Below are 27827 nucleotides of genomic sequence, written 5' to 3' on the forward strand. Positions count from 1 at the left end.
CACTTTCATCTTTGGGAAATTTGACACTCACCTCCACACTTCAGGTTCCTTTTGGCTGGTGACTCTGTCGAGTGTGACCAAGAATCAAATGTAGAGAACCATGTTAGAAGAGAAGCAGATCGGAGAAATGAAGATCTCAGAATTACTTGTTCCTGGGGCTTCCTTTTGGGAAGGTCGTTCATGAAAGACTTTTAACGTGTTCATTAGGAAGCTCAAGGACAGTTTTATTAATCTGAGAGAACATCAGGGAAGGCAAGGGGTAAACAGCAGCTGCTGAAAGGAGCTGGAGGACTCCGCCAGTCTGAGCATTGCAAACATGGCTCTGGCAGCCCTGCTCTACTCCCCCATTCTCTCCACCTTGCTAAAACTGTTAGATTACATTCCTAAAGCTAGCCACCAAGGTCTGTTCCCTTATTTGTCCACTTCCTCCGGCTAAGGCTGACTACCAATGTCCAGCTATCAAAGTATTGAAGTCCAGCAATTAAAAACCCCCTTTTGGTCGCCCTAATTAACATAGCCGATGGATATTAAACACCTCTTCTTAACACGGGGTTTCCCCTTTTACCTTTATAAACTGCTGTTTGCCTGTGAGTCACGTCTCTCCTCTCTATTCAGAGGCGTCCTCTGTCCCTCCAGGACAAATACTCCTTTCCCATCTCCCTTGTTGCTGACAAAGGCCCCTTCCCTTTTGTCCTCTATCTCCTGTCTTTGTCTCTAATTCCCTGTCCTTTGTCTCTTCCGGGGCAAAGAAATCTCCTTTGTGCTGAGAACTTGATTTTGGGGCATCTTGTGCCAATCTCAGGTCCATTCTGTGTATGGTGCATGTGTGTGTGTGCAGGCAGGCGTCTTCCTCCACTGCTTTGCACCTGAAGCTTTTGGCAATGGGGTGTTTCACTGAACCTGGAGCCCACCAGGGAGTCTGACTGGCAGGCCAGTAAGCACCTGAGACCCTGGCCCCACATTGCAGCATTGGTGCTCTAAGTGCCCTGCCATGTCATTTATGTGGGGGCTGGAGATCTGAACTCAGGACCTCAAGTTTGCATAGCAAGCACTTATTTAGCCACTTCCCCAGCCCCATGTCTACTTATTATAAAACTAGGACTCAATAATTTTTTCTTGAACATTTGTCCCAGATAGAAAATTATATCTACACAGAAACATGTATTTGGCTTCTCAGAGCAGCTTTATCTATAATGCCCCAAACTAGAAACAGTTGAAATGTCCTTCCAAGTGGATGGTTAAATTAGTCCACCCACACTTTGGGGTACTATACAGCAAGACAAAGGCATGAATTAATATACAGAACTTAGATGAATTTAAGAGGAATTCGTTAAGTTAAAAAAAAAGTCAGTCTCAAAATACAGTATTTTATGATTCTATTTACATGTATTGCTTGAAATTATAGAGAAGACTGAAGGGTTAGAGATATTATCAGAAGGCACAACATGACAAGTGTCCTATGTATAACACAAATCTACACAGAAGATAACATTCCATGCAACTGTATGTAGGTATACATAAAACTAGAAAAATCTGAGTAAGCTCTTGGGTTGTCTCAATGTCATATCAATTTATTGGTCAAGAATCTACAAGATCAAAAGTTAATGTAAAAATAATTAGCTGGTGCTGGGCAGTGGTGGCACATGCCTTTAATCCTAGCAGAGGCAGGCAGTCTCTTGAGTTCGAGGTCAGCCTGGTCTACAGAGCAAGGACAGCCAGGACTACAGAGAAACCCTGTATCAAAATGAAACACATTTGCTGGGTGTTGTCCACATTGATAACTTTAACACTCTGGAGGCAAGAGGATGACTCGGTCACAGCCAACCTCGGCCTCACGGTGAACCCTGCTTACAACAGGGCCTTCAAAACCACAGCTCTTTCTGACACCAGAGATCCAAACAGGACTCCTAGCCACGGGACTGTGAGGTAGACAGAGAATGGGGTAGCTGGGTATCAACCAGTTCAAGGTATTTTCCATGGAAGAATTCAAACACCCAATAACAGGGAACAATACAGCTGTAAAGTATATACAGTATAATACAGCTGTGTAAGTATATAGTATACACAAGCACACACACAAAACCCTAATAAGCACAAGAAACTCATACAAAGGTTAAAAAAAAAGCAAAGGAACATAGCTACTCACTAATCAAATACACTCAGCCTTAAAGGTGGAGGAAGTCCTGCCACATTTGAAGACACAGCTGCACCCTGAGGACACCGTGCTAAGTGAAACACGTACAGCTGCTGCACGACCCCACTGAGTGAACAAAAGGCCAACTCAGATACAGAGTAGAATAGCGTTCGCTGGAGGCCAAAGACATGGAGCTGCTTGTAGCTGACAACAAGCTGCACTTGGAGCTGTGAAGGGGACAGATCTCAGACAGAAACACAAACACACACACGCACAACCCAAAGGTGCACAATGACACTTGGGAGATGACAGATATGTTTATTTACCTTGACCATTATGACGTCACAGCTATACCTATGTTCCAATCCATCAAATTGTATACATGATATAGCTTTAGTTTACACGTATATAAAAATAAAAATTACATTTATGGCTTCCATTTTCTGTTTATTATGCTGTCCTGCTCTGGATGGATGATAAACTGCTACTGAAAGCAGGGAACAGTGAACCTGGGCCGGGAAAGGAAATATTCCTGCATGATCTATTATCAATAAATCATTTTTTAAAGAAGATACTTAAGAACATTTTTAAAGAAATATACCAAAACCACTTCAGCAGGTTTCAGAGGCACGGAAGCCTTGAATTCTCAGCTGCTTGTTCTTGGCTTTAGTACTGAAATTCTTGTATAGACCCAGAGTGAGCCCATAACATCTTCATTGGATTAAAATCCCCTTTTGTTCTAATCTCCTAACTCAGATGGCCAGGATCAAGTTAAACGACATCCAGTTTTACTTTGATGTTCATAGCTGCCAGCTCAGCTACAAAATACCGGAAAACATATGGCACAGAGACAGTGTCAATGGTGTCACTGCGGCCACAGACAGTGCAGTTGTATTTTCTGTTGCGCATAGCAGACCAGGAAGGAGGAGGTTTTTCAAGTAGCGGGGAGAGCAAGCTGCCACATTTCACACATACGTGGGCGGTCGAGCGGTCAGAGCAGTTGAAGAGCCGATCATGAAGGAGAAAGGATGTACCGTGTGCCAACAGAGCATCCCGCTCCATCTCCCCAAAGCGGATTCCACCCTGGACGTTCCTTCCCCCGATAGGCTGGTTGGTGACTTTGTCCCTGGCTCCGGTTGTTCTAACTTGAAATTTGTCTGACACCATGTGGCGTAAGCGCTGGTAATAAACCACACCGATGAAAATGTCTGCTTCCAGCTCCATCCCGCTGATACCACTATACAATCGCTCAGTGCCATAGAAGTTGTAGCCAGCAGCCTTTAGCATCTCCCCAAAGTAACCTAAGGCTGAGCTCTCCTCAGAAAAGATGAAAGGGGTAGCATCATGGCAGAGACCGTGCAAAGCTGCAGACTTCCCAGCCATACTTTCGATTAACATCCCAATGGTCATACGGGAGGGAAAGCCATGAGGATTAAACAGAATGTCGGGCACCATCCCACTCTCAGTAAAAGGCATGTCCTCAGCTGGCCACAGTCGGCTCAAAATGCCCTTCTGTCCGTGACGGCTGGCAAATTTATCTCCAATAGTTGGATTCCGAGGGACTCGTATCGTGATACAGATGCATTTGAATTTCCCACTGCCCGTGTCATTACTACACACTTTAATGTTGTCCACAATACAATTTTCTTTACTCCTAGAGAAAAAACAAAACCAGGAAATAAAGTCAAGCTATTTGCTCTGTTTGTTGAGTCTCCCTAGGCTAGCCCTGGCTGGCTCACAACATGCTGACCTAGAACTTGCAGTGAGCCTCCTGCCTCTGTTTCCATGAGCTAGAATCACAGGTATGTTTGACAAAGTTTACCCAAGCTTTGTACAGAAGAATATTTAAATTTTGTTGACACAATTTAATGTTCCATAAAGTATATATGTAAATATAGCTTCCATCTGCTCACCAATATAAGTAGATGTTACAAGTTATTCATGATTAGGATTACTAATTATGTTTATCTGAGAGAGTATCAGCAATGGAAATACTGAAGCCATTTTACTCTAAAAGCAGCTGAAATAATTATTCATCTTCAGCAAGAGGCATAATGAACATTTTCCTAGGAAACACCCTTAATGGCGGTATGACAGAAACGATGATAGAAACCAGCACAGAGGTGAGACCGACGCTGACAGCGCTGACTTCAGCACTGACTGGAATGCCACCATGCCGAGCTCCACCTCCATGTTGTGGGATTTGGAGCCAGGCCTTTAGGATTGGAGGTGGGTCATCTTTCTATCTGTTGTTTCATTGGTTAAGTAATAAAGAAACTGCCTTGGCCCCTTTAATAGGACAGAAAATTAGGTAGGCGGAGTAAACAGAGAGAATGCTGGGAGAAAGAAGCCGAGTGGGGAGTCGCCATGATAGTCTCACTCCAGACAGACGCAGGTTAAGATCTTTCCTAGTAAGCCAGCTCGTGGTACTACACAGAATATTAGAAATGGGTTAGATCAATATGTAAGAGCTAGCCAATAAGAGGCCGGAACTAATGGGCCAGGCAGTGATTAAAAGAATACGGTTTCCGTGTAATTATTTCGGGGCATAAGCTAGCCATGCGGGCGGCCGGGTGCTGGGGACGCAGCCCCGTCGCTCTTATTACAACATAGGATGAAGCCTCATCGACAGATAGCGGCTTTTTGGTCTGAGCTGTTCACTGCTGTCTGCCTTTCTATTCTTCCCCACGTCAGGACAGAGGCAGTGCCCCATGAGTCCACCTCAGTGATTCCACAGTGCCTCAGTCCTGAATGGCCTTGCCCCTGAACACAGACAGACTTTGTTTTACTTCCCAGTCTTACCTATTTTGTTAGAGCAGCAGAGATTTAAAACAATAACTAGATTTTATATATATATTTTTTCCCTTCTGTAAAAGATAACTTCATTAGCTGGGCAGTGGTGGCATATGCCTTTATTCCCAGCATTTGGGAGGCAGAGGCAGGTGGATCTTTGTGAGTTTGAGGCCAGCCTGGTCTACAAGAGGTAGTTAGTTCCAGGACAGGCTCCATAGCTACCAAGAAACCCTGTCTCGAAAAACAAAAAAGAAAAACAGAAAAGACAACTCCATTGACCTCCAGTAAATGTCACCACTAAGAAACAGCCTATAAAAACCATCAGGGCCAGGCGGGTTGACACAATGTGCTCCAGACCAGTCAGGACTCCTAGGGGCACACTTCTCACTAACCAACCAGCAGTCCAACATGTCCCCAAACTTACTTATAGTAAACCACGAAGCCTTCCCCAGTGTTAAGGTTGAGGTAGCTGTAGTAGGGGTCACCAAATTGCAGCTTTGCTCCTATGAAAGGCAATCCATCATCGTCTAACTTCTGCATAACCTGTGGGTCACCAGGTTTGACCCCAAACACAAGATTATCATCCCCTTGCTTAAATTTTTCAGAGAGGTCTATGAATTCAGACTTGTAGACACTTCCATGAGCAAAGCCTCGTTCCCAAGAAGCCTTGTTCACAATCTGTGGAGTCAAAGAAAATAATTAACTTATAAGACTGAGGGCAAACAAAAATTTTCAAAATAGAACCAGTTAAGATTGGACAAATACTTGGTTCAGGGTAACTGGCATTTGATTTTGAAATAGCATCTCCAAATTACTAAGGCTATCAGGATCCAGATTTATAAATGGCTTAAGATATGATCAAAAATAATCATAAAAGGTAAACATACCAAGACCTCACAGCAACCTTGACCTCAGATCAGGAATAAACCATTTAAAGAACAAACACATTTGCTATTATGTCCTTGAGGACACAAACATCCCTTGAGTGAGCTCACAAACAGCAATGGGAAAGATCAGGGTCACAACTAACAGCCCTTACCATGGCATCTTCCATGTCGTAGCCAGTGTAGGAGATCACGGCTACAATGGCGTTTGTCCCAATCGGATAGTTGTCCATGTCGTAATAGTCATACATGCATGGTCTCACTAGTGGGCTTTGAGGTGTCTGAAGACGGTAGAGTTTATTATCTGATCGGTCTTGATAAGTGAGCAGTGGGAAGCCCATGGTCTGCTTACCTATGGAGGAAAAAGATGTCTTTGCATCTTGTTTTCAACCCTCAGTTCTCAACGTGCTCCGTAAAACTGGAAGCAACTACAAATACATACAAATACATGCCACAGGAATGAATAAAGCAAGCACCACGGCTCTGGAAGGAGACGGAGCCACTTTAACGCCCTGAACTAAAAGTCTGTGCTCAGGATTACACAGCTGGGGAAGACTCCTTCAAGTGAGTGTGGAAAGAAATTTCAGAATAATGAAAAAGAATTCTCAGAATAAAGGCTACTAGAGAATTTGTAGTTAGTAACCTGTACTATAAAAAAAAGGATCTGGGATGTATACACCCATAATCCTAGTACTCAACAGGTTGAGGCCGGAGGATACTGCTTGCGTGGACATATGCATACCAGAAGAGGGAATCAGATCCCAAGGACTACCGACAGAGATGGTTGTGAGTCACCATCGTTGAGTCACCATAAGGGTGCTGGGAATTGAACTCAGGACCTCTGGAAGAGCAGCCAATGCTCTTGACTACTGAGTTATCCCTCCAGCCCTGCTGAAAGAGACTGAATCCAAGACCAGCTCAAGGAAGGCTGTGGGGGTAAAGAGCACATCAAATGCTGCAGGCTTTAACTGTGGATAGAAATCAAGAGCACTCAAAATGACAGTTATGTGAATGTGTAATGGCTCGAACCCCTCAGAAGTCAAGTCATGAGATTCAAACAAATGCAAGTCATGTTCTGTGACAATGTAAATGTCAAGAATGACACAAACAAGCTACAGGGCTCTTCTGCATCAAAGGAGACAAATATATGCACTAGCGGAACACAGTGATCCTGGATGGGCCTTTGAGTCCCTGCTCGCTCCAAACCGAGTAAGAGCTAAAATACAGAGCGTGTGCTGCTCTTGCATACATTCTTTATTCTCAGTTCCCAGTTCCCATGTCAGTGGCTCACAGCTGACCATACCCCAGCTCTGGAGGGAGGGACTCAACGCCTCTGGCTTCTGTGCATACATGTAGTACTCTCTCACACACACAATCTAAAGTAAACTATTTCTTGAGGCATGAACACTAAATTTCCTGATTTTGATAAATCCTCTAAGGAGGCTGACACGTATGCACCAAAGGATGGGAGAGAGGGTGCTGGGCCTGAAGTCTTCAAGTTAAAAAGCGAAAGTTTGAGCCAGGAGGGATGTTCACGAATAGGTGCCAGCTGTGCGGGCATTCTTTTTTTTTTTTTTTTTTTTTAAATATTTATTTATTTATTATGTATACAATATTCTGTCTGTGTGTATGCCTGCAGGCCAGAAGAGGGCACCAGACCCCATTACAGATGGTTGTGAGCCACCATGTGGTTGCTGGGAATTGAACTCAGGACCTTTGGAAGAGCAGGCAATGCTCTTAACCTCTGAGCCATCTCTCCAGCCCCATGTGCGGGCATTCTTTATGCTATTCTTGAAGCTGCTCAAGTTTGAGATTACTTCAGTTTAACCTACGAGTACCTTTTGTGTGCACACACCAAACACCAGCTCGCCCATCTTACCCATCTGGCACTGGTACATGTTCCGAGGACTCTGGTTGTGATCAGAGAAGGGGATGAAGTTGGCGATCACACTCAGAAGGCTGTGAGGGAAGAGCTCCTGGTGTGTGGAAACTCCGGCAAAAACCTCATCCTCAAAAATGGCAACATTCATGAAGAGCTGGAGCAGAGGAGGGGAAGGAAGGAGAAGCACAAAATAACTGTGGTTGTCTCGGTGCTTCCCAGGGAGTAGTGCTCAAGGCTGCAGTGTTTAAGTTCCTCGCCCCAGTCACGAATGCCGAGGAGCTCCGCTCTTCACTGCTACTGTTGTGGAGATGGCGTTAGGACATGGTCTGTGTGTGCTAAGCACACAATACTTTCCCCTTAGATATTTCTTCTTTCTTAAGTTAATTAATTAATTATGTGTGCAGTATTCTGCCAACATGTATCCCTGCAGGTCAGAAAAGAGCCCCGGATCTCATTACAGATGGTATGAGCCACCATGTGGCTGCTGGGAATTGAACTCAGGACCTCTGGAAGAGCAGCCAGTGCTCTTATCCTCTGAGCCATCTCTCTGGCCACCCCCCTTAGATATTTCATCCTGCATTTACCCTATCCAACTGTCAAGGGCTGAAGAGGAAGAAAAATATTTATTTTGGGCAGAGTTTCTCTGTATAGCCCTGGCTATCCTATAACTCGCTCAGTATGCCAGGCTGGCCTCAAACCCGGAGATCTGCCTCCTCTGCCTACTGAGGGCTGGAATTAAAGTGCACCACCATACTCGGCTTCAACTTTTTTTAAAATAAAAATTTAAAGTAGGTACAAACTCTAGTTTGGCAAAGATGTAGATGACAAATGAGACAGAGACAGAGATGCCTCAGTGTCACCAACTGTGACAGAGCCAGGTGCAAAGGAACCATGAACACTGGGCAGAAAGGGCAGTTAAGTGAGCATCAAGCTTCCCTCAGTTTCCCAGCAGTGTGGCAAGACTTCAAAGCTACTTAGTGCAGTGGGGGTAGGGGTGGGGTGGCACACACCTTTAATCCCAGCATTGGGAAGCAGAGGCAAGTTCAAGGCCAGCCTGGTCTACAGAGCGAGCTCCAAGGCAGGCCTCAAAGCTACACAGAGAAAGCCTGTCTCGAAAAACCAAAAGGGGAAAAAAAACAAAAACCCAACAACAACAAAACTACTTAGTGCTGGACAAAGAGCACCAGAAAAACAGCTGGATGTTCTGTCAATGCTCCTGAGAGTGAAAGCGAGCCCTGGAAACTGTCCGACGTTAAGCACACACTGCGGTAGGCACCCACCTGTTCCATTGTTCCAATGAGTTCTTCTTTGCCCAGTTCCAAGTTCTGCACAGGCCTCACCAGCCTGCAGGGGGTGGTGAAGAGGTACAACCCTGGGTACAGGCTTGGCTTTCCTGTCATGGGGACCAGGGCCACCTCCATCCAGGGAGGAATTCTTTTCTCCCTCAACACCTGTTTCAGTAGACAGAGTTTAATGAAGAACAAACGTATGTTTTGCCTCACCCTCCCTGCCACCAGAGCCAGGTAGAACGGGAAAGGAAAAGCATCTAAGAAATTCCATCGCCCTAGTAGTAAGCCTAGCGCTCCAAGGCCCAGCTGTCCGCTCCAGTCTTACCCTGCGTAGAAGGCCACTCCACCCACTTGAGAAACGGCAAAAGATTAAGAAAAGGCAAGTTTATTCTCTGATGTCTGAAATATAGATTAATGAATTTCCTTTCAAACAGTTACATGAAAAGGGTCTTTCTTTTGAAAATTAAAAAGAACAAAACAAAGCAAATGGGGATGCTGAGATGGCTACACAGTAGGGAGACACAGCAGACACTGCACTCACTTTTAAAAGCTGGGGTTCAGTTCCCAGCACCCATGTCAAGTGGCTTACATGTGCTGAGAACTCTACTCCCAGGGATCCCATGCCCTCCTCTGGCCTTCACATGCGTTGCATGCATGCATACATAAAAAAAGTCTTTCAGGGCAGTGGTGACGCACGCCTTTAATCCCAGCACTTGGGAGGAAGAGGCAGGCGGATCTCTGTGAGTTCGAAGCCAGCCTGGTCTACAAGAGCTAGTTCCAGGACAGCCAGGGCTGTTATACAGAGAAACACTGTCTTGAAAAACCAAAAATAAAAAAAATAAAAAAAATAAAAAAATTCTTTTAAACCATTTTTAAAAATTTCTAAGTGAAGGGAGAAATATAAATTCAAGCTACAATAATCTAAAAAAGATTATAAGATCTATATACAATTAAGGGATTCACAGCTACACATTATCAGCAAAAATGAAAGGGGAGGGAGGAGCCCAGAAAGGACAATGAGAAGGGACAGCTCTAAACTGAGCTATCTCTCGGGCCCTTGAATCCGCTGTTAACTGATTCATTGTGTGCCTGAGTACTGGTCCAGGAGAGCCTCAGCAGTCAGCTCTTTCCTGTGACCTAGAAGGGTCTGGGGATTGATCTCAGGTCTCTAGGACTGAGAGTAAAGTGCCTGTACCCGACTGAGTCAACTTTCCGGCCCCAAACTGAATTAACATACATGTTAATAAAGAACTGATAAAAGAAAGCCAAATACAGAAAGAAAAATTTAAAAATCATCGGCACATAAAACCAAGATTCAGCTCACCAAAACAAACCCCAGTAGAGTAGAAGAGGGGCTGGAGAGATGGCCCAGAGGTTAAGAGCATTGGCTGCTCCTCCAGAGGTCCTGAGTTCAATTCCCAGCAACCACATGGTGGCTCACAACCATTCATAGTGAGACCTGGTGCCCTCTTCTGGCATAAAGTCATACATGCAGATAAAGTACTCATATGCAAAATAATCTCTCTCCACAAATTACCCCTAAAAAACTCTAGCCTAACACCAACCTAAGGACACCTCCCAAGGACAAACAAGAGGCTCAGCTGGGAAGCAGCCAGCAGCCAGCTGGTGGTACTCCTATGAAGTCACACTAGATAGATAAGCAGACAGGGACCTCAATGAAACGCCTAATAAATAATTATAGGTCACATGTCTGTCACTGACCCAACATAGAAGGCAAGATTACCAGAGCCAGCAAGAGTCAGGTACTTCTGGAATTAGCTTCAATCCCAACTGCATGATCACTCTAAACCAGCGCGTAACACCTCATTAACCAGGAGAGGACTGAACACCAGAAGTCAGGAGATAAGGCAACCCAGAGACCGACGATCACCTTAAAGCGACGGAGAGCGTCTGCGACCTCAGGAGCAAGATCCTTATCCACCCAGCCCACCATGACACCATCCAGCAGGACAGGGTAGCAGTCACTGTATGGTCGACAAGATGCCGCATCAACAGGAGTGACACCTGGGAGGGGACAAACAGAATAATAAAATCAGAAGGCTTCATCCAACATTTCCAGCTCTGGGAGACACTGGGACTGCTTTCTCAGTGCGGCTGGCCAATTGTCCTATCTGTTGTAGTGACAATTTGTTTGTGCTCTAACAAATAAAGCTTGCCTGAAGGTCAGACTGCAGAGCTAGGTCACTAGTCAGCCACAGAAGCCAGGCAGTGATGACGCACACCTTTAATCCCGATGCTCGCAGAGGCAGCTGGGACGTCTGTGAGTTCAAGGTCACCCTGAGCTGAGTGAAACTGACTCTTGTCTAAAAGAGAAATATAGTTCACCAGAAGATGATTCCAGCCTTTGGGATCAAATGCCTTTAATCCCAGCGCTAGGAAAGTGGAGAAAAAAAGTGATATGGATGGGTATAAGGCGGGAGGAGACAGGAACTCAGGGCAGTGTGAGGATTCATAGAGACAGATGTAGTTTGAGGTTTCACAGAGACAGCAGTAGTCTGAGGATTCGTAGACCGCTTTGGTCTGAGCAGTGGTAGAAGAACTGTCTAGTGGCTGACTGCTCTGCTTCTCTGATCCTTCAGCTTCCACACCCTCATATCCTGACTCCAGGTTTTTATTATAAGGCCATTTAGAATTCATGTTGCAGTCTGTACAGCACAGAAGCTTTCATACTGCTTATAAACCGCTTCATCAAGGACATAAAGAATCTAGAAAAGGAGCTCCCGAGAGGATGGCTAGGCACAAGGGAGGTTTGCACAACATCCCTTTTCATACACTGATTGCTAAATCTTATAGCCCGAATACCCTTGCCCAAATAAAATCCAATTATTGTTGATCCTCCTTATCTGCAGACTCCATGCTTGGACATTTGATTTGTAGCCATGGAATCATACTATGGGCACTTCCGAGGTCACACATCAGAAACGTGGGTTTCCTGGTGCACATGCTCTGCCATCTCGTCTCCATGATCCAAGTGCAGGCAAATCTTTCAATGCCTGTTCCAGGCCCTGCAAACACCCAGTGCCGAGTGCTGCCCAGTGCTGTCACAGACCCCATAGAGGAAGCCAGACAAGCTGAGGCTGCTGACTCAGAGTTCAAGGTTAGACTTCAGAGAAATGGGGCCTACACCCACTCTCCCCCAGCAATGGCTCAGGATGGGCTAACAGCACTGCCAGTTAACACAATACAGGGCTGCAAATAATGAGAACCAACTCATTGAGTAAAAAACAACATCTACACACATCATAACTGCCACGTGAAAACAGCCAGTATTTCCCAAGTGTCAAAGGGTACCACTTAGGGCTTGTCTGTCACCACGCTAGCCCCCCAGGGCTAGTGACTTTTCCTCAGAGCCGCCTCTTCCTCCACAGTGGGAGGCACTTTCTGCTGCTCTAACTTTGACTTTTCTATTTCCTTCCAGACTTTGAGACAAGGTTTCCTGCAACCCAGGCTGACCTCAAACTTCCTATGTAGTTGAGGATGGGAACTTCTGATCCTCCTGCCTCCACCACCCAAGGCTAGGGTTGCGGGTGTGTGTCATTATGCTTTGTTTGATTTTAATTAACGATAGGACAAAAGAATTCTTTGCCTCGCTGTCAGCAAATGAACAGATAGATTGTTTATATCTCCGGAATCTTGACTGTCATTTCTTTATCGATTTCTCTAATGTTCCTATCTAATGTTATTTTCCAGTTGGGCTAGCATTCTACATAACAAGTTCTTGACTCAATGTTAGATTTATTTGATAGAAGCACCAATCTATCACCTGACCCCTAGAGGAGTCCTAAGCTGCATCTCATCCACCTCAGTCCACTGGTGACCTCACCACACACCAACAAAGATATAAAACTGTGGCCTTTAAATCACAACGGAAAAACTCCAGGACTAAACTGTTATAAAATATCAAACAAGTGCTCACTTTGGCAGCACATATATTAAAATTGGTACAATACAGAGAAGATTAGCATGACCCCTTAAAAAAAAAAAAACTTAACAAAAAGATGCCATCTTTAACTGTGAAAGAAAACTCAAACTAACTACCAAAGTCCAGAAAACAATACGATTGAGGTTTCCCCCAAAGTAGAGACAACGGCTGTAAGCTACCAGGAACAAAGGTCACTGGATCTATGGTATCAGCAGCTATATCGCATAAGCTACTTTTTAACTGAATTCCCCCAAACCAACAGTTTCCTACTTAGAAATGCAAAGATCTACCAGAGGCACAGGAGAGTAACCCAGAAATTTCCACCACAGCATCTAAACTCTGAATACTAATGGATACTCTCATTCACACCTTTCTATTATCAACACCGATGACATTTTGCTGATTTTAGCTCCAGAAATGCATGAGAGAGAAGCCAAGGACACAGCCCAACTCACGTATGGAGGACTGAAAAGGAATTCTCTGCTGAATCCCTAAGGGCGACTTTGCTGCTTGAGGCTGTGCAAAGCCAGCAAACCCAGCTGGACTGTCCAGTGTCCTACCTAAGCCACAGAGCAAGGCCGGGACAGATGCGGTGTACACGAACTTCGTGACAACCTCACATGTGGCAGTCAGGTGGTTCAGCAGCCCACACGGTGCTCCGTCTGGGGTGTGCACAGGACAGAGGAAGCCCCAGGACTCTGGGAGCAGCCTGCGCACTGTGGTGGTCCTCATCTTGGCAAAGTCAGCCCCTCTGTGCACACAGCGGAAATGGGAGAGATAGCGAATGAAGTTCAACTTGTCAGCCACAACACACAGGCCGGAGTCTTGCAGGAAGCCGAGACCTTAATAAAGAAAAAGGCACTCAAAACAAGACAAAGTCTTTTTTAAAAAGCCCCCAAACTGTCTGTTTCTGATGCTTCGGGGCTAGAGATATAGCTCAGTGGTAAGAGCATTTGTCTGATATATGAGTGGACCCTGGGTTCAATTCCCCAGTACAAACCCCCCTCCCACATACACATTTGCAAAACAGAATATTAGCTCTGATAAATGGAAAAAAATCAAATTAGATTGGTCTGAGAGCCCTGCCATTGCATAAGCACTTGCTGGCATGCTAATGAGAGAAATCAGTAGCATCTGTCCAAATAGAAAAGCAGATTTCTGGATCCCAATTAATCTTTCTTATTTTTTCAGTTCATTCTAATACAAGAGGTTTAGGGAGGGACACAAATCCAAACTCTTCCAGGCTGCAGCTGTAGACCTGCCTAGACAGACATATGTGGTCACCGCTTTCCAGGAGTCACGGAATGTGTTCACTAGCACTGGATTTACAAAAGCAAGACACCTCGCTGAACCCTTTAGGTTGGCAGATATTTGTCAAAATTTACTATAATATAAAATCTGACTTCAGTGAGGGTTAGCTTACTCTGAAATTCTGCAGCAACATATTTTATTATATTATGTACATAATTTGAAAAATATAAATCGCCTGTTTCATTTTACCTGTTTTCGAACGCAGATTCCCAGTAGCAAGAAGATATTCAAATGGTTTCGTTAGTTCTGATCCCATACTAAATATCTTCAGCAAATTCTCACTGTTTATGGATACATTGGTCTTCTGAGCCCTCTTATCTAAAGCTATCTTAATAGACACTAGCCAATTTTCCATTTTTTCCTAAAAGAAGAAAATGTTAAATTTAAAGTAGTACATGCTTTAAATATCATAAATGCTACATCTACCCCACACAACCTACACAATCCAGTGTAAAGGCCACTGTTCATACATGCGGCAAAGGATGCATCTTTAGCACAACCAGGGTTGTAAAAGACAGCCCTTCAATGTACAACTGAAAGTCTAGCATTCTTAAAGACAGAGACAGGAAGTCTAGATCAGGGGCTTGTTGATTTGATTACACTGTGTAAAGATAGGTCACTGTGTTTAATAAAAAGCTAAATGGCCAATAGCTAGGGAGAAGGTAGGTATAGGTGGGACTTTTAGACAGAGAGCTCTGGGAAGAAAGGGGGAGTCGCCAGGCAGACACAGAGGAAGCAGGACATGCAGGAGGAGAGGTAAAAGTCACGAACCACATGGCAGCACACAGAGCAATAGAAATATATTAATTCAAGCTGTAAGAACTAATTAGAAACAAGCCTAAGCTAAGGCCAAACTTTCATATGAATAAGTCTCAGTGTTTTTATCTGGGAGTTGGCTAGCAGGACTGAGAAAGATCATTACAGGGGCTGGAGAGATTGCTCTGTGGTCAAGAGTGGTTAAGAGTGAGCACTGCTCTTGCAGAGGTCACAAAATCTGGGACATGGGATCTGGATAGTGGGCCTGCCCTCCAGAAGCTTTTAGACATAAAGCAAAGAAAAACCAGCCTACAATTCATAATCCCGGAGAACCTAGACAACAATGAGGACCTTAAGAGAGACATACATGGATCTAACCTACATGGGAAGTAGAAAAAGACAAGATCTCCTGAGTAAATTGGGAGCTTGGGGATCATGGAAGAGGATTGATTGAAGGGGTGGGGAGAGACAGGGAAGGGAGCAGAGAAAAATACACAACTCAATAAAAACAATTTTAAAAAAGGAAAAAAACAAAAAAACTGCCCGAATGCATGCACATGTAACATAATAGGTACACGCATATAGTACACTTTTTTAAAAAAGGCCAACAATCCAATCAATAAATGAGCTAAAAGCAGAGACAGAAAGTGAAGCACAAATGGGTAATAAACATTAAGAAACGGTCAATGTCACCAGTCACTGGGGAAACGCAAACAGAAACAACAGTGAGATTCTACGCAACCCATCAGAATGGCAGTCGAGAAAACAACATGGGGAGGACGCAGACAGATGGGAAGCCTGGTGCACTGCTGGGGGAAGGTGAACCAGCTCTGCCATTATGGAAGTATAATGGTTCCTCAGAATATTAAAAATAGGCCTGGGGCTGGAGAGATGGCTCAGCAGTTCAGGGCACTGACTGCTCTTCCAAAGAACCCAGGTTCAATTCCCAACACTCACATAGCAGCTCACAACTGTCTGTAACTCCAGTTCCAGGGGACCTGACACCCTCATACAGACATGCATGCAGGCAAAACACCAACACACATAAAATAAAAATAAATAAAAATATTTATTAAAAATTAAAACTTCTGTGTGACCCTGAAGGATTAAATCAAGGTATCACAGAAATTCTTTTTTGAGACAGGGTTTCTCTGTAGCTTTGGAGCCTGTCCTGGAACTAGCTCTGTAGACCAGGCTGGTCTCGAACTCCCAGAGATCCGCCTGCCTCTGCCTCCCGAGTGCTGGGATTAAAGGCGTGCGCCACCACCGCCCGGCCACAGAAATTCTTGCACACCAACTGCATACCAATGCAGCACTGCTTACAGCAGAGACGTTATGAACCAGCCCAGGTAACAAAGAGAAATGGATAAAGGAAAACAAAGTCCATGTATTCATAATAGAAGTGTTTTTTGTTTTTTGGCATTTTTTTTTAGCCATAAGGAATGAAGTTTTATTATTTGGAGGAAAATAGATTCAACTGAAGAAGTCCATTAACTGAAATCATATTAAGAACGCTAAGTCAGCTGGACAGTGGTGGCACAAACCTTTAATCCCGGCACTCGGGAGGAAGAGGCAGGCAGATATCTTTGAGTTCGAGGCCAGCCCTGGTCTACTGAGCGAGTTCCAGTACAGCCAGGGACACACAGAGAAATCCTGTCTTGAAAACAAAAAATTTTTAAAAAGGAAAGAAAGAAAACTAAGTCAGTCTCATTTTAAAAAAACCTTACCTTTCATTTGAGAGCCTCAGGTTTTACATGGAAACATAAAATCACATATGTACAGGTGACACAGAAATCTGGAGCCAGAGTTTTGATTAAGTCCCTTACTGCTAAACAAAAGGACGCAATGTAAGATGCCCAAACTAGGAATCATCAGCGCGCACTTACCTTCAGAAACATCAGGAAGAGCTGACCAGGGGTAAGGACTTCCTGATTCACTAAGCTATCGGGGTTGTCCTCCATGCACTCGCCTCTGGCTAGGGCAAAGAGCTTCCGGGTCATGAGACAGAGCAGGTAAAACTTCTCAGTATCGGACTTCAGGTGGATACAAATGCACTGGCTGAAAGAGGAACAGAAACCTTAAAGCAGTTCTGCCTTCTCCTGACCAGCTCCCACTGACCACGGTGCCTACTTCATGTTTACCTAACATTTCTTCCAAAACTGTTCTCCACCTTTGCTGGCTACAGCAGCAGATACTGCCACCAAGTCTGCAGCTGTGCTCAGCAACAGAGAGCAATCAGTAACACCTGCAGCTACTCCAGCTCAGTCAAGAACAAACCTTCACCTTCTCAGCCGCACTGACCACATCGCAAGTGCTCGGCTCCTGCCAGGGTGATCTAGGACTTAGCTCCTTTAATACGTGGTTATGGAAGAGTCGTTGCTACAGGGAAATACAGCCCCATGTTGTCTGCAACTTTCAGAGATACAGAGAGGCAATGTGTGTCTATTCAGAGACAAAGTAATCACCGTAACCAACAAAATGTCAACACTGGTGACCTCCAGCGCTCACTGTCTTACTTGGACACTGAAGCAAACTTGAAATTAACTTGAAATTAACACGGCAAAGCTGCCCTCCTGGCTAGGACCACAGCATGCTACCCAGGCTCACTTCCTAGGCATGAACCCATCTTTCCCCCTCTCCCTTCCCAGCCCAAAGCACACATACTTGAACAGGAACTTGGCAGCTTCCTCATTTGGGTACCAGTCAGGGAGACTGAGTTTCACTCTGAAGCGCTCGCCCAGATAGTTAAGGACCTGCTTCTGCGTGGAGCAGCCCTCTTCCATGACAATCCTCAACATCTGAGAGACAGAATTCTTAAAGAAAGAGTCTTCCTCTTTGCCTTTGATGAGCTCCTGGAATATCTGATAGTCAGAAAAGCTCACAAGTGCCTGAAATAGAAAAAAAAAAAAAAAAATTAAAGCTTTCTTTTAAACAACTACCAAAGGTTTAACTCACTTAGTTACAATCTTCCCCTCTAATAATTGTTAATGTCCAAGCCATACTAGCCCTCCGAAACAAAACATTCTCTTTACACCAGCCAAACATCGAAGTCTCAATGATTCTACTTCTGGGTAGGCAAAAAACGGAATCATCTCCTCCCACTCTGAATTAGGGCTGTCCCTACATGACCAAAATATGGCAAAAAGGAGATGCCAGATCCCCAAGGCTAGGGCATAGACTTCTCTCTATCTCATCCTCTGGGCTAACTCTCAGGGGAGAGGGGAACTGAGACCTCCGACCAATAGCCACCAAGTGAGCCACCAACTTGCTACTGGGTCCTGGAAGCCTGGTCAAGCCAAGTGCCCGCAGCACTTCATTTATTTTTAAAATTTTAATTCTTATTTGAGAAAGAGAGAGAGAGAGAGAGAAAGAGAGAGAGAGAGAGAGAGAGAGAGAGAGAGAGAGAGAGAGAGAGAGAGAAAGAGAGAATGTGTAGGCATACACAAGCCACAGCACATGGAGGAGGTCAGAGGACAAGTTTTGGGAGCCAGGTGTCCCTTCCACTGGGGGTTCTGGGGACCAATGCAGGCTGTCAGGCTTGCATGGTAGGTGCTTTTTCCCGTGGAGTCATCTCACCACCCCGGTAGCACCTCCAAAAACTTCAGTGTGACCTATGACCTATGTAGTCAAGCCGCTCCCAAATGCTACATCTCCAGAGACTCTGAGAAATGTTTATTTCAAGCAACTGGTTTTAATAGAGCAGCAACTAATTAGTACAGCACATATGGTCTTGCTCTGTTTATGGTATGAGCGGGGGTGGGGGGAGACAGGATCTTGGTATGTTACCCTAGCTGGCCTAGAACTTGCAGCCCCCAGACTGACTCCTCAAAAGCCTGGGTAACATACATGCACATGTACTTTAACAGAAAGAAACCATTCACTCGTATACAAGATACAGCTTCCAATGAGCCTATTCATATCAAAGACATACTCATCTCATCTCACCTTAAGTGCAAATCCCAAAGGAAGGAAAAACAGTTCTTTCCGGTAAATAAAGTTCAGCATAACTGTGCCATTCTCCACATAGTGAAGGTTCATGTTGACGGCGGAATGCTCTTCTCTCACACAGTGCATGGAGACCCCTGCCAGAGGAGGAGCGAGGAGTCAGGGCCCAACTCTTTCATTTATCGTCTGATCATTTTATCACCATAATCAAAGGCAAATCACTTAGCACTGTGGCACACGCCTTTACTCCCAGCACCTGGGAGGCAGGGGCAGGCAGATCTCTAGGAGTTCAAGGTCAGCCTGGTCTACACAGCTAGTTCCAGGACAGCCAGTCCTACCCAGAAAGATCCGTCTCAAACAAACAAAAAAAAAAAACCAAAATGAAACAACAAAAACCAACCCACCAACCAACCAATCAAACAACAAAAAAGATTAAGTCAGGCAATCCAAAGTGTCCATAGACCTTTTGCCAAATGTTTTCTGGAGCACACGGAAATAGCTGAAGCTATCTATGACTTTGGCCAAACTTCCAGGTTTTCACGGAAATAGCTGAAGCTATAACTTTGGCCAAACTTCAGGTTTTCGGTCAGCTGGGGCCCATAGCACCTTATACTTGGATCACCCTGCAGAGCGCACCTGCTATCCACAGTGCCCTATTAGCCTGGTCAAGAGACGGTCACTTATCTAACATCCTGATGGACAACAGAACTCAGCCTTGAGGCTTATTCTGGACACTACATCAACAGAGCAAAGAAGCAGCAACTCCATGTCCTGATGTGCTGATGCTGTTCTCCTAGGTGCTGCATCTTCGGCAACTATTAAAGTTAGATTTTGATCTCAAGCATAAATGATACATTATGTAATATAAATGTAGACATTACTAGAGAATGCCACATGCTATCTTACGATGCCAGGTACTGTCACAGACAGCGAACACAGGCCAGTCTCCTAGGGTGTGCCAAGGCAGACTAAACCGGGAACCTTTCAGGTTTTTGGACACAGGTGCTAAGTCAGGCCAGCCTACATCCTCAAAAGCAATCTCATAAATACATGAAGTCTTCCTGACTAAAAACAGACAAGCGTCCTCACTATGAAATCACTTTCTGTGTATATTTCATTTTCTTTGTGAATAAACACTATACCTATTAAGGTGATTTTATTTTATTTATTTTTTTTTCGAGACAGGGTTTCTCCGTAGCTTTTGGTTCCTGTCCTGGAACTAGCTCTTGTAGACCAGGCTGGCCTCGAACTCACAGAGATCCGCCCGCCTCTGCCTCCCCAGTGCTGGGATTAAAGGCGTGTGCCACCACCGCCCGGTTAGGTGATTTGATTTTTACATATACAGCGGCACCAACTTTACCACGAGCCACCTGCAATTTGTCAGCTTCACCATGGTGCACACAAGCCATGTCCATTCAGTAGAATCTGCTTCTCACTTTCTGAACTGAAACCTTTCCCTAGGCTAACAATGCTGTGCATTTTCTCATGATACTGGATAGTAGCAGTGAGCCACGGCTCCCAGCCAGCCAGGAGATCATCTTCAATTTCCCGGGCTGCCAATGGTTTTGAATACAGGGTTTTCATAGCTCATGTGTACAAAAAGCCAAATCTGTGTAGGAACATGAGATGATCAACACTTGCTCATCAAACAGGCTTTGTTTTAGGTGATTTTTCCAAACTGTATGCTAATGTATTAAATACAGTTCTGAGCACAGTTAGGCTTTGCCAAGCTAAGCTACTATGCTGGTAGGTTAGTGCACCGAGAACATTACTATGTGTGTGGTGTCATGCAATGAGCCCGGAAACTTCTGCAGGTTAGACAAACCTGTCCCCAAACCAGTCCCCACCTCCAAGTTTTTTTTTTTTTTTTTTTGGAGTTAGGGTCTATTTTGTAGCACTGACATTCCTGTCCTGGAATTCACTGTAGACCCGGCTGGCCTCAAATTCAGAGATCCACCTGCCTCTGCTTCCCGAGTGTGGGATTAATGATGTGAAACACCACATCTGGCTTTAAGCATATTTTTTAAAAATTAAAACAAATATATTCACTTATTTTAAATTGTTTGAGTGCATGTGTGTGTTTGTGTGCAGAAGACAACGAAGGCCAGAGATGTCAAGTCCCCTGGGGCTGGAGCTACAGGCAGCTGTGAGCGGCCCAACATGGATGCTGTGGACTGAACTCAGGCTCTCTGGAAGAAAAATACATGCTCTTAAAACTGCTGAGCCATCTCTCTGGCCCCTTGAAGTCCATTTTTAATATTCAATACTTTCAATTTACTGTAGGTTTATTAGGAAGCATCCATGTATTGCACAACAATTACCATAATCATATTAATTAAAACATCAAGTACCACATACAGTTACCAACTGTGTATGTATGTGTATGTGGTATCAAGACACTTAAAAATCTACTCCATTTTCAAATTTCAAAATTACAATAGTATTAATGATATCACAGTATTAGTGCACTGTGCTTATATATGTGTGGTGGGAGCATAGTCTCCCATGCAGACACAGGTAGTGTGTGTGTGTGTGTGTGTGTGTGTGTGTGTGTGTGTGTGTAGGGTGTTACTCTCCCATGCAGGCACAGGTAGAGGCCAGAGACTGGCATCCAGATGTCATCCTCAATTGCTTTTCCATTTGTGTCTTTTGAGACGAGTCTCTCACTGAACCTGGAACTTTCTTCTTGGCTAAATTGGCTGGAACCCCTGTGCCCCTGTCCCCTCCCCTCCAGAGTCAGGAGGTTGCTGTGCACTGCCAAACCTTCTGTTACTGTTTTTAAATTTGGTGATGGGGTCTCAATTCCCGTGCTTCTGTAGAAAGCACTTTCCCACTGAACCATTTCCCATCCTGTATTTGGCCTGTAACTTAAAGATCAACACTTCACCCACCAACACCACCCTGAATCTTACAGAATGACTTTATGGCAAAACAAACAAAAATCACATAAGAGAAACACATTAAAGATGGTGTATTGTTAGCCAGGCAGTGGTGGCGCACGCCTTTAATCCCAGCACTCAAGAGGCAGAGACAGGAGGATCTCTGTGAGTTTGAGGCAACCTGGTCTACAGAGTGAGTTCCAGGATAGCAATGGCTACATAAAGAAATCCTGTCTCAACAACCTGCCCCCACCAAAAAAAAAGATAGCTGTATCTACTTTAAGAAAATGATTTTCAAGTTGTCTAAAACAACATTCCAATGTTCACTAAAACCTACCGAAATGAGTGTAGCCAAGCCCTCTGCTTTTCCACTTTGGTCTTATCATGGCAATGGGGAAATTCCTCCGAGGCATAATCAACATTCGGATGACTTTTTCGATGCCATTGATTATAAAATAACCTCCCATTTCCTGCCAAAGACAAGGGTTATCATCTGTTAAACAAAAGTATATGACTAAGTAAACACAAAGCTATTTTTAGTCACATGCAGTTCCCAGAAGAGGCATACATTGGTGAAGGGGACAATGGTCTATGGCGACCAGGAGCTGGGGCGGCAGAAATGCAGCCAGCAGCTCCCACTACACATTTGGAAAATGTGATTCACAGCATTAAGTAGACTGCACGGGTCCTCAGTGAGGGGACCCCGGAGAAGTATTGTTTAAACCCTCAGAGTCATAGCAGTGCGAAACATATACTTCACAGACGAAAATAAACTAAAATGTAAATTCTGAAGTTTTTTTTAAAAAAAAAAAAGGAAGGAAGAAAAGAGGTTGAGTTCATAAACGCTTTTCCAACTAGAAATCTTGACTAGATAAATATAGGAAAACATTTATAACAAGGCACATTCTACGGGGACCTCTGCTCATGAAGCTCTTACCCTCCTACCCACTGGTTTCACCAGAGGAAACTGAGGTTTGGGGTGACAGCCCTCACCACTGATAAATGGAATGGCTAAGGGGGTAAAGGAATTGGCTATAGGGCCTGAAGATCTGAGTTCAAGCCCTGAGACCCACATGATGGAAGGAGAGAATCAACTCCTCACGTGTTGTCCAAGGATCCTTTGACGTCTACACACGGACTATGTTACTAAAGTGCCCTTCAACCCCCCACCCCACTCCCACACAAAGGAAACAGCCAGGCCTGGCGGTACACACACTGTTAATCACAGCACTGTATGTGTGTGTGTGTGTGGAGGGGGGGACAGATTAAGATGGATCTCTGCACACTGAAGGCCAGCCAAGGCTAATTGATAGCAAGACCCACCCCACCCCACCCCCCAAAAGGAAAGAAAGGAAGGTCATAAAAGAGAAAAGAAAATTTGGGTTGGGAGTGTAGCCTGGTGGCAGAACTACATTTCACACGGGCAAAGGCCCTGGGTTCAATGCTCAGGAAGAGGAAGCAGAAAGGGGGAAAGTGAAGTAGGAAGAGGAAGAGGGAAGGAAAGGGAAAAGAAAAAGATATTTGGAGGGGGGACACCTCCTAGTACACAGCCCAAAACAATAGTATTCTTCAGCATACGGCTGCTTCCCACACTGCCCCAGCAGACAGGACGGAAGCCATGGACAGCACCCAGACACAGCAGCAGCGCTCCATACGACATGCCTAGACTCCCATTGGCAAGCTCCCTGCTCTCCCCCCCCCATTGCAGCCCTCACTGCCGCCCCACAGCCCAGATCCCTGCACTTACCTCTGCCTCTTCATGGTGCTCAATGAGGACTTGAGGAGGAAGGTTGTATAAGTTGCAAAGTTTAGACTTTACCATGATGGGGACATAGCCAAGAAACTGTTTAATGACTCCTTTGGGGACTCCGTTCACTGCCCAGCTGATGTCAGCCTACATGAAAACAACAACAACAAAAATAAACTATCTGGACCTGCGAGCACAAATGAGTATTTTAAAAAAGGTTTAGATGTACTTATTTTTATGAATATGAATGTTTTGCCTGCTTGTATGTCTATGTACCAGATTTGTGTCTGGTGCCAGTAGGGGCCAGAAGACGGCATTAGATCTGCTGGAACTGGAGTTACTGGCAGTTATGAGCCACAAATCCTGGTCCTCTCAAAAAATAATTAGTGCTTTTAACCACAGAGTCATTTCTCCAGACCCAGAGATGAGTTTGAAAGAGGTAAGGTCACAGCGAATTGACTTCATGTTTTAGACTGAGAAGATACCATTCTCTAAGTGGCGATGCTAAGAAAGCAGACCTTTCCTATAACCTCGAGTCTCCAAACTGGGCAGGGACGGCCACCTGGCATGACTGATGCTCACCGTCAGCTTCCCGCGGTAGGTGCTCCGTCGTCCCCGGCACTCGGCTGGGAAAACGCTGAGCTCTTTGCAGATGGTCCCTTTGGGCACTGAGGGCGGACTGATGACAGCATCCACGATAGTAAGAGATATGCGCTCATCTTTGAAAGCAAATTCAAAGGGAGGAATGGCCTGAAATACAATTCATGCTGCTCAGTCACTGGTATTTTTCAAGGCACTTTTTGGAACCACGCATGTTCTACACTCACTGATGTCTATCACGCCAACTAAACACAACAACTAACGCTACAACTAACTGGTAACTGCACCAACTATTTAACCATAATGCATTCACTAAGGACCTTTTGGACAGTGTGCTGAGTATTTGTGCAGCAGGCTCTATAGATATGGAAAAGGCTGAGCCAAGTCTACCTCCTCCACAAAGACAAGAGAACTGCTGCGCATGCGCAAGAATAGGGACACCCTCCGCTTTTACTGTCATTCTTCATGTTTACCTTCGCACACTTTATCTCCTCAGACTGAAGCCTGCCTGACAATTCAAAGATTTCTAAATGGCTCCCATGTTTTCGAGTATCAGCCTGGCAGTCAAAGCTCGCCAATGCATCTCCATCCCTAGCTCCCACAGCACAACTGTTCAACAACAAAACCTCCAAGTAGTGTTTACTATCTACACGGCTGTTCCTAACCTCCTCCTGGAGGGAACACACCATCCTCTTCCCTTCACTTTATCCAAGGCGGAGTTTTCTAAACACCCGGAGGAGCGCACTTCCCTCCTGCTCCTGACTCAGTAAACTACATCTTAGGGCAGTTCTCAACAGTACTGGCTAGCTGCTGGTGCCTGCTACCTTTACACAACCAACAACCCCGAGGAGCACTCAAACCTGAGCTCTCTAACTGGAAACCGGCCTGTTCTTACTTTCAGAGCCTAGTGCCAGGAGAGACTAAGGATGCTAACAAAAAGTGACCTCCCCCATCGTCCTTACCTGAAGTCCGCTACCATGGTTAGCCTGATCCCTAGGACTTTTATCTTTCTCAACAAGCCTAACTCAGAACGGCAGCCAGTTTTTCTCTTTAAGGGAAGGAAGCTAGGTGGTAGCATTAATTAATTAAGCATGCCTTTAATCCCAGCACTCAAGAGGCAGAGGCGGCGGATCTCTGTCTGAGTTCGAGGCCAGCCTGGTCTACACAGAGAAACCCTGTCTCGAGCACGACCCCCCCCCCAAAAAAAAAAGAAAACTTCTCTAAGAGAAGGAAACTGAAGGGTGACCTTGCCGCAGTTTGCAGTCTGACGCAGCTTGGAACCTTCTGAGGTAGTTTTAGAACTTAAGAGTCCAGGTGGGAAAAGGCGGGAGCGCTTTGAATGGTCGGAAAACATAATCCCAAACAGTTCACTTCCTCACTCATCTCACAGTACCCAGAAACGGTTCGCTCAAAACCAGGGTTGGTACTCACATATAAACCCAGAAATCACAAAAACATCTTTTCCTACACTACTAGGCTAAAGTTGCAACGAAGCGCTTTTCTCTCTGAACTACCCAAAGCCTTGCAAGGTGAGTGAGTGTCACTACTTAAGACCGTACTGCGGACTCCCGGCCACCACCTCCATCCTCTGGAACCCTCCGGGCCCCACTCGGGCCGAGGGCGTGCCGCTCACCTGCACCGCGTGGCTCAGCCCCTCCAGCACCGCGTAGTTGAAGGAGTCCACGTGCGCCCGCGTCAGGTCCTGCAACGCCGCCTTTTGCTGCTCCGGAGGAATTGCGTACGAGGGGTCGGTCAAGTGCTTCAGGCTGGGCCCGCTGGGCAGGCTCCGCCACCGGCCGTCTGGTTCCATGCTTCTGCCAACCCGGGACCGGAGACCAGGGAGGCGACCCCACTCGCAGCCAGGAGGAAAGGCCGGAATCTCCGATTCCCCACCCTCGTCCCCGAGGCTTGCTGGGAAATGTAGTTCCTCTTGTTCGGCCCGCCCCACCCTGGTCCTTCCATTTTGCAGGGTCGACCGGGAACCAAAACCGTGGTGTGATTAGGCCGGTTAAATCTACGCACACAGCGGCATATCTGCCTCTTCTCTCAGCTGTATCCTGCAAACCGCCCTAAAACCCACTCCACTTTAGTGTGTGACCTCTGTGGCCCTTAGTCGCTCAGTCAATTAGGACCTCATAGAGCTATCTTCAAAGATTCTTTTCTGTGCTGCCCTTGGGTAACTTTCCGATTACATTCTGATGCTGATCCTAAGAGACTCTGGAGTCTGGTTTTTTGAGACAGGGTTTCTCAGTGTAGGAGTCCTAGCTGTCCTCTTGTAGACCAGGTTGGCCTCGAAATCACAGAGATCCGCCTGCCTCTGCCTCCCGAGTGCTGGGATTAAAGGTGTGCGTCACCACCGCCGAGCAAAACTCTGGAGTCTTGGTTGCAACCAAAATACAGATGTTGAGCACCAACCTCTGTCCTCTTTACCCAACTCTTTATTATCTGTTTGTTTGTTTGTATGCTTGCTTGCTTACTTGAGACGGGTGTGTGTGTGTGTGTGTCTCTATGCTTGCTGTTCTCAACCTATGTGTCGCGACCCCTTTGTCAACTCTTTATCTCCAAAAATATTTACGTTATGATTCACAGCAGTAGCAAAATTACAGTTATGAAGCAGCAACAAAAATAATTTTATGGAGGAGGTCACCACAACATGAGGAACTGTATTAAAGGGTCACAGCATTAGCAAGGTTGAGAATCACTACTCCATGTACTGGAATTCGATTTGTAAACCAGGCTATTGTAGCACAGAGATCCACCTCACCTGTCTCTACCTGAGTGCAGAGATTTGTTTGTTTGTTTGTTTGTTGTGTTGTTTTTCAAGACAAGGTTTCTCTGTAGCTTTGGAGCCTGTCCTGGAACTAGCTCTTGTAGACTAGGCTGGCCTCAAACTCACAGAGATCCGCCTGCCTCTGCCTCCCGAGTGCTGGGATTTAAGGCATCTGCAACCGCTCCCTGCCCTCTCTACTCAACTCTTAACGAGTAAAGTTATAACACTGGGACCACCCGCAGGAATCAGGCTAAGCTACCAAACCCCCTACACCAAAAGAAAGGAAGGTACCGTACTAAGCCCACTTCTGCTGGTCTTCAGGCGTCTGTACGGCCTGCCCTTAGGGTTCTGACAGGGGACATCCTCAGTTGCTGCCATCAAGAACATCTACTGTAAACTGGGCGGGGGTGGCGCACACCTTTAATCCCAGCACTCGGGAGGCAGAGACAGGCGGATCTCTCTGAATTTGAGGCCAGCCTGGTCTACAGAACAAGAGTTCCAGGACAGCCAAAACACCGAGAAACTTTAACTCGAAAAACAAGAACCAAAAAAACAAAACAAAACAACAACAACAAAAAACACCTCCTCCCATGCACATTCACCTTCTCCCTCCCACCCCCCTTTTCTCTGCCTGTCTCTGTCTTCCCCTCCCCCCTTTTCTCTTCTACTGTTCCTGTCTCCAGAGGCCGGTCTTTCTTTCCCCTTTCCCCTTCTTATGTCTCCTTTCCCCTAATAAAAACCCCTCCACGTGAGTTATGTCACATGGCATCTTTTTCTCTCACACTGCTAAATTTTAATGTTACAATAACTTCTAGATAGAAATCCTAGGGGAAGAAGAGAGAAGGGGGTTGGGGCTTATGTGTGTTGTTCCCAGTGTTTGGCTTTTATGAACAT

At 45.4% G+C, this 27827-nt stretch overlaps 1 protein-coding gene and 1 non-coding gene across 2 annotated transcripts; one reads left to right on the plus strand and one right to left on the minus strand.

Moving 5' to 3' along the window:
* Positions 1-1346: 1346 nt before the first annotated feature.
* On the minus strand, positions 1347-26046 carry Polr1b (RNA polymerase I subunit B). Its single transcript, XM_057781647.1, has 15 exons — positions 25797-26046; positions 24146-24313; positions 23564-23710; positions 22154-22286; positions 18938-19074; positions 17657-17880; positions 16879-17050; positions 14426-14597; positions 13486-13767; positions 10874-11007; positions 8974-9144; positions 7691-7847; positions 5967-6163; positions 5352-5605; positions 1347-3788 (listed from the first exon to the last, which is right to left on the minus strand). The coding sequence occupies exons 1-15, from the start codon at positions 25971-25973 to the stop codon at positions 2906-2908; spliced, it is 3408 nt and encodes a 1135-aa protein (XP_057637630.1). The 5' UTR covers positions 25974-26046; the 3' UTR covers positions 1347-2905.
* Positions 12912-13018, plus strand: LOC130882150 (U6 spliceosomal RNA). Its single transcript, XR_009057786.1, has one exon. It is a non-coding gene; the product is annotated as a U6 spliceosomal RNA (small nuclear RNA).
* Positions 26047-27827: the final 1781 nt, after the last annotated feature.

This window comes from Chionomys nivalis, chromosome 9 (genome assembly GCF_950005125.1).
Source record: "Chionomys nivalis chromosome 9, mChiNiv1.1, whole genome shotgun sequence".
NCBI classification, from domain to species: domain Eukaryota; kingdom Metazoa; phylum Chordata; class Mammalia; order Rodentia; family Cricetidae; genus Chionomys; species Chionomys nivalis.

What these genes read in the sequence shown, in the direction of transcription:
- Polr1b (XM_057781647.1), bottom strand. Translation starts at nt 25,973, where the DNA reads ATGGAACCAGACGGCCGGTGGCGGAGCCTGCCCAGCGGGCCCAGCCTG. An exon ending in GCTGCCAAGTTCCTGTTCAA is followed by an intron (nt 17,051 to 17,656) that starts GTATGTGTGCTT and finishes TTCCTCTTTCAG; the next exon opens with CCAGTGCATTTGTATCCACC. An exon ending in CATGTACCAGTGCCAGATGG is followed by an intron (nt 6,164 to 7,690) that starts GTAAGATGGGCG and finishes TTTCCTCCATAG; the next exon opens with GTAAGCAGACCATGGGCTTC.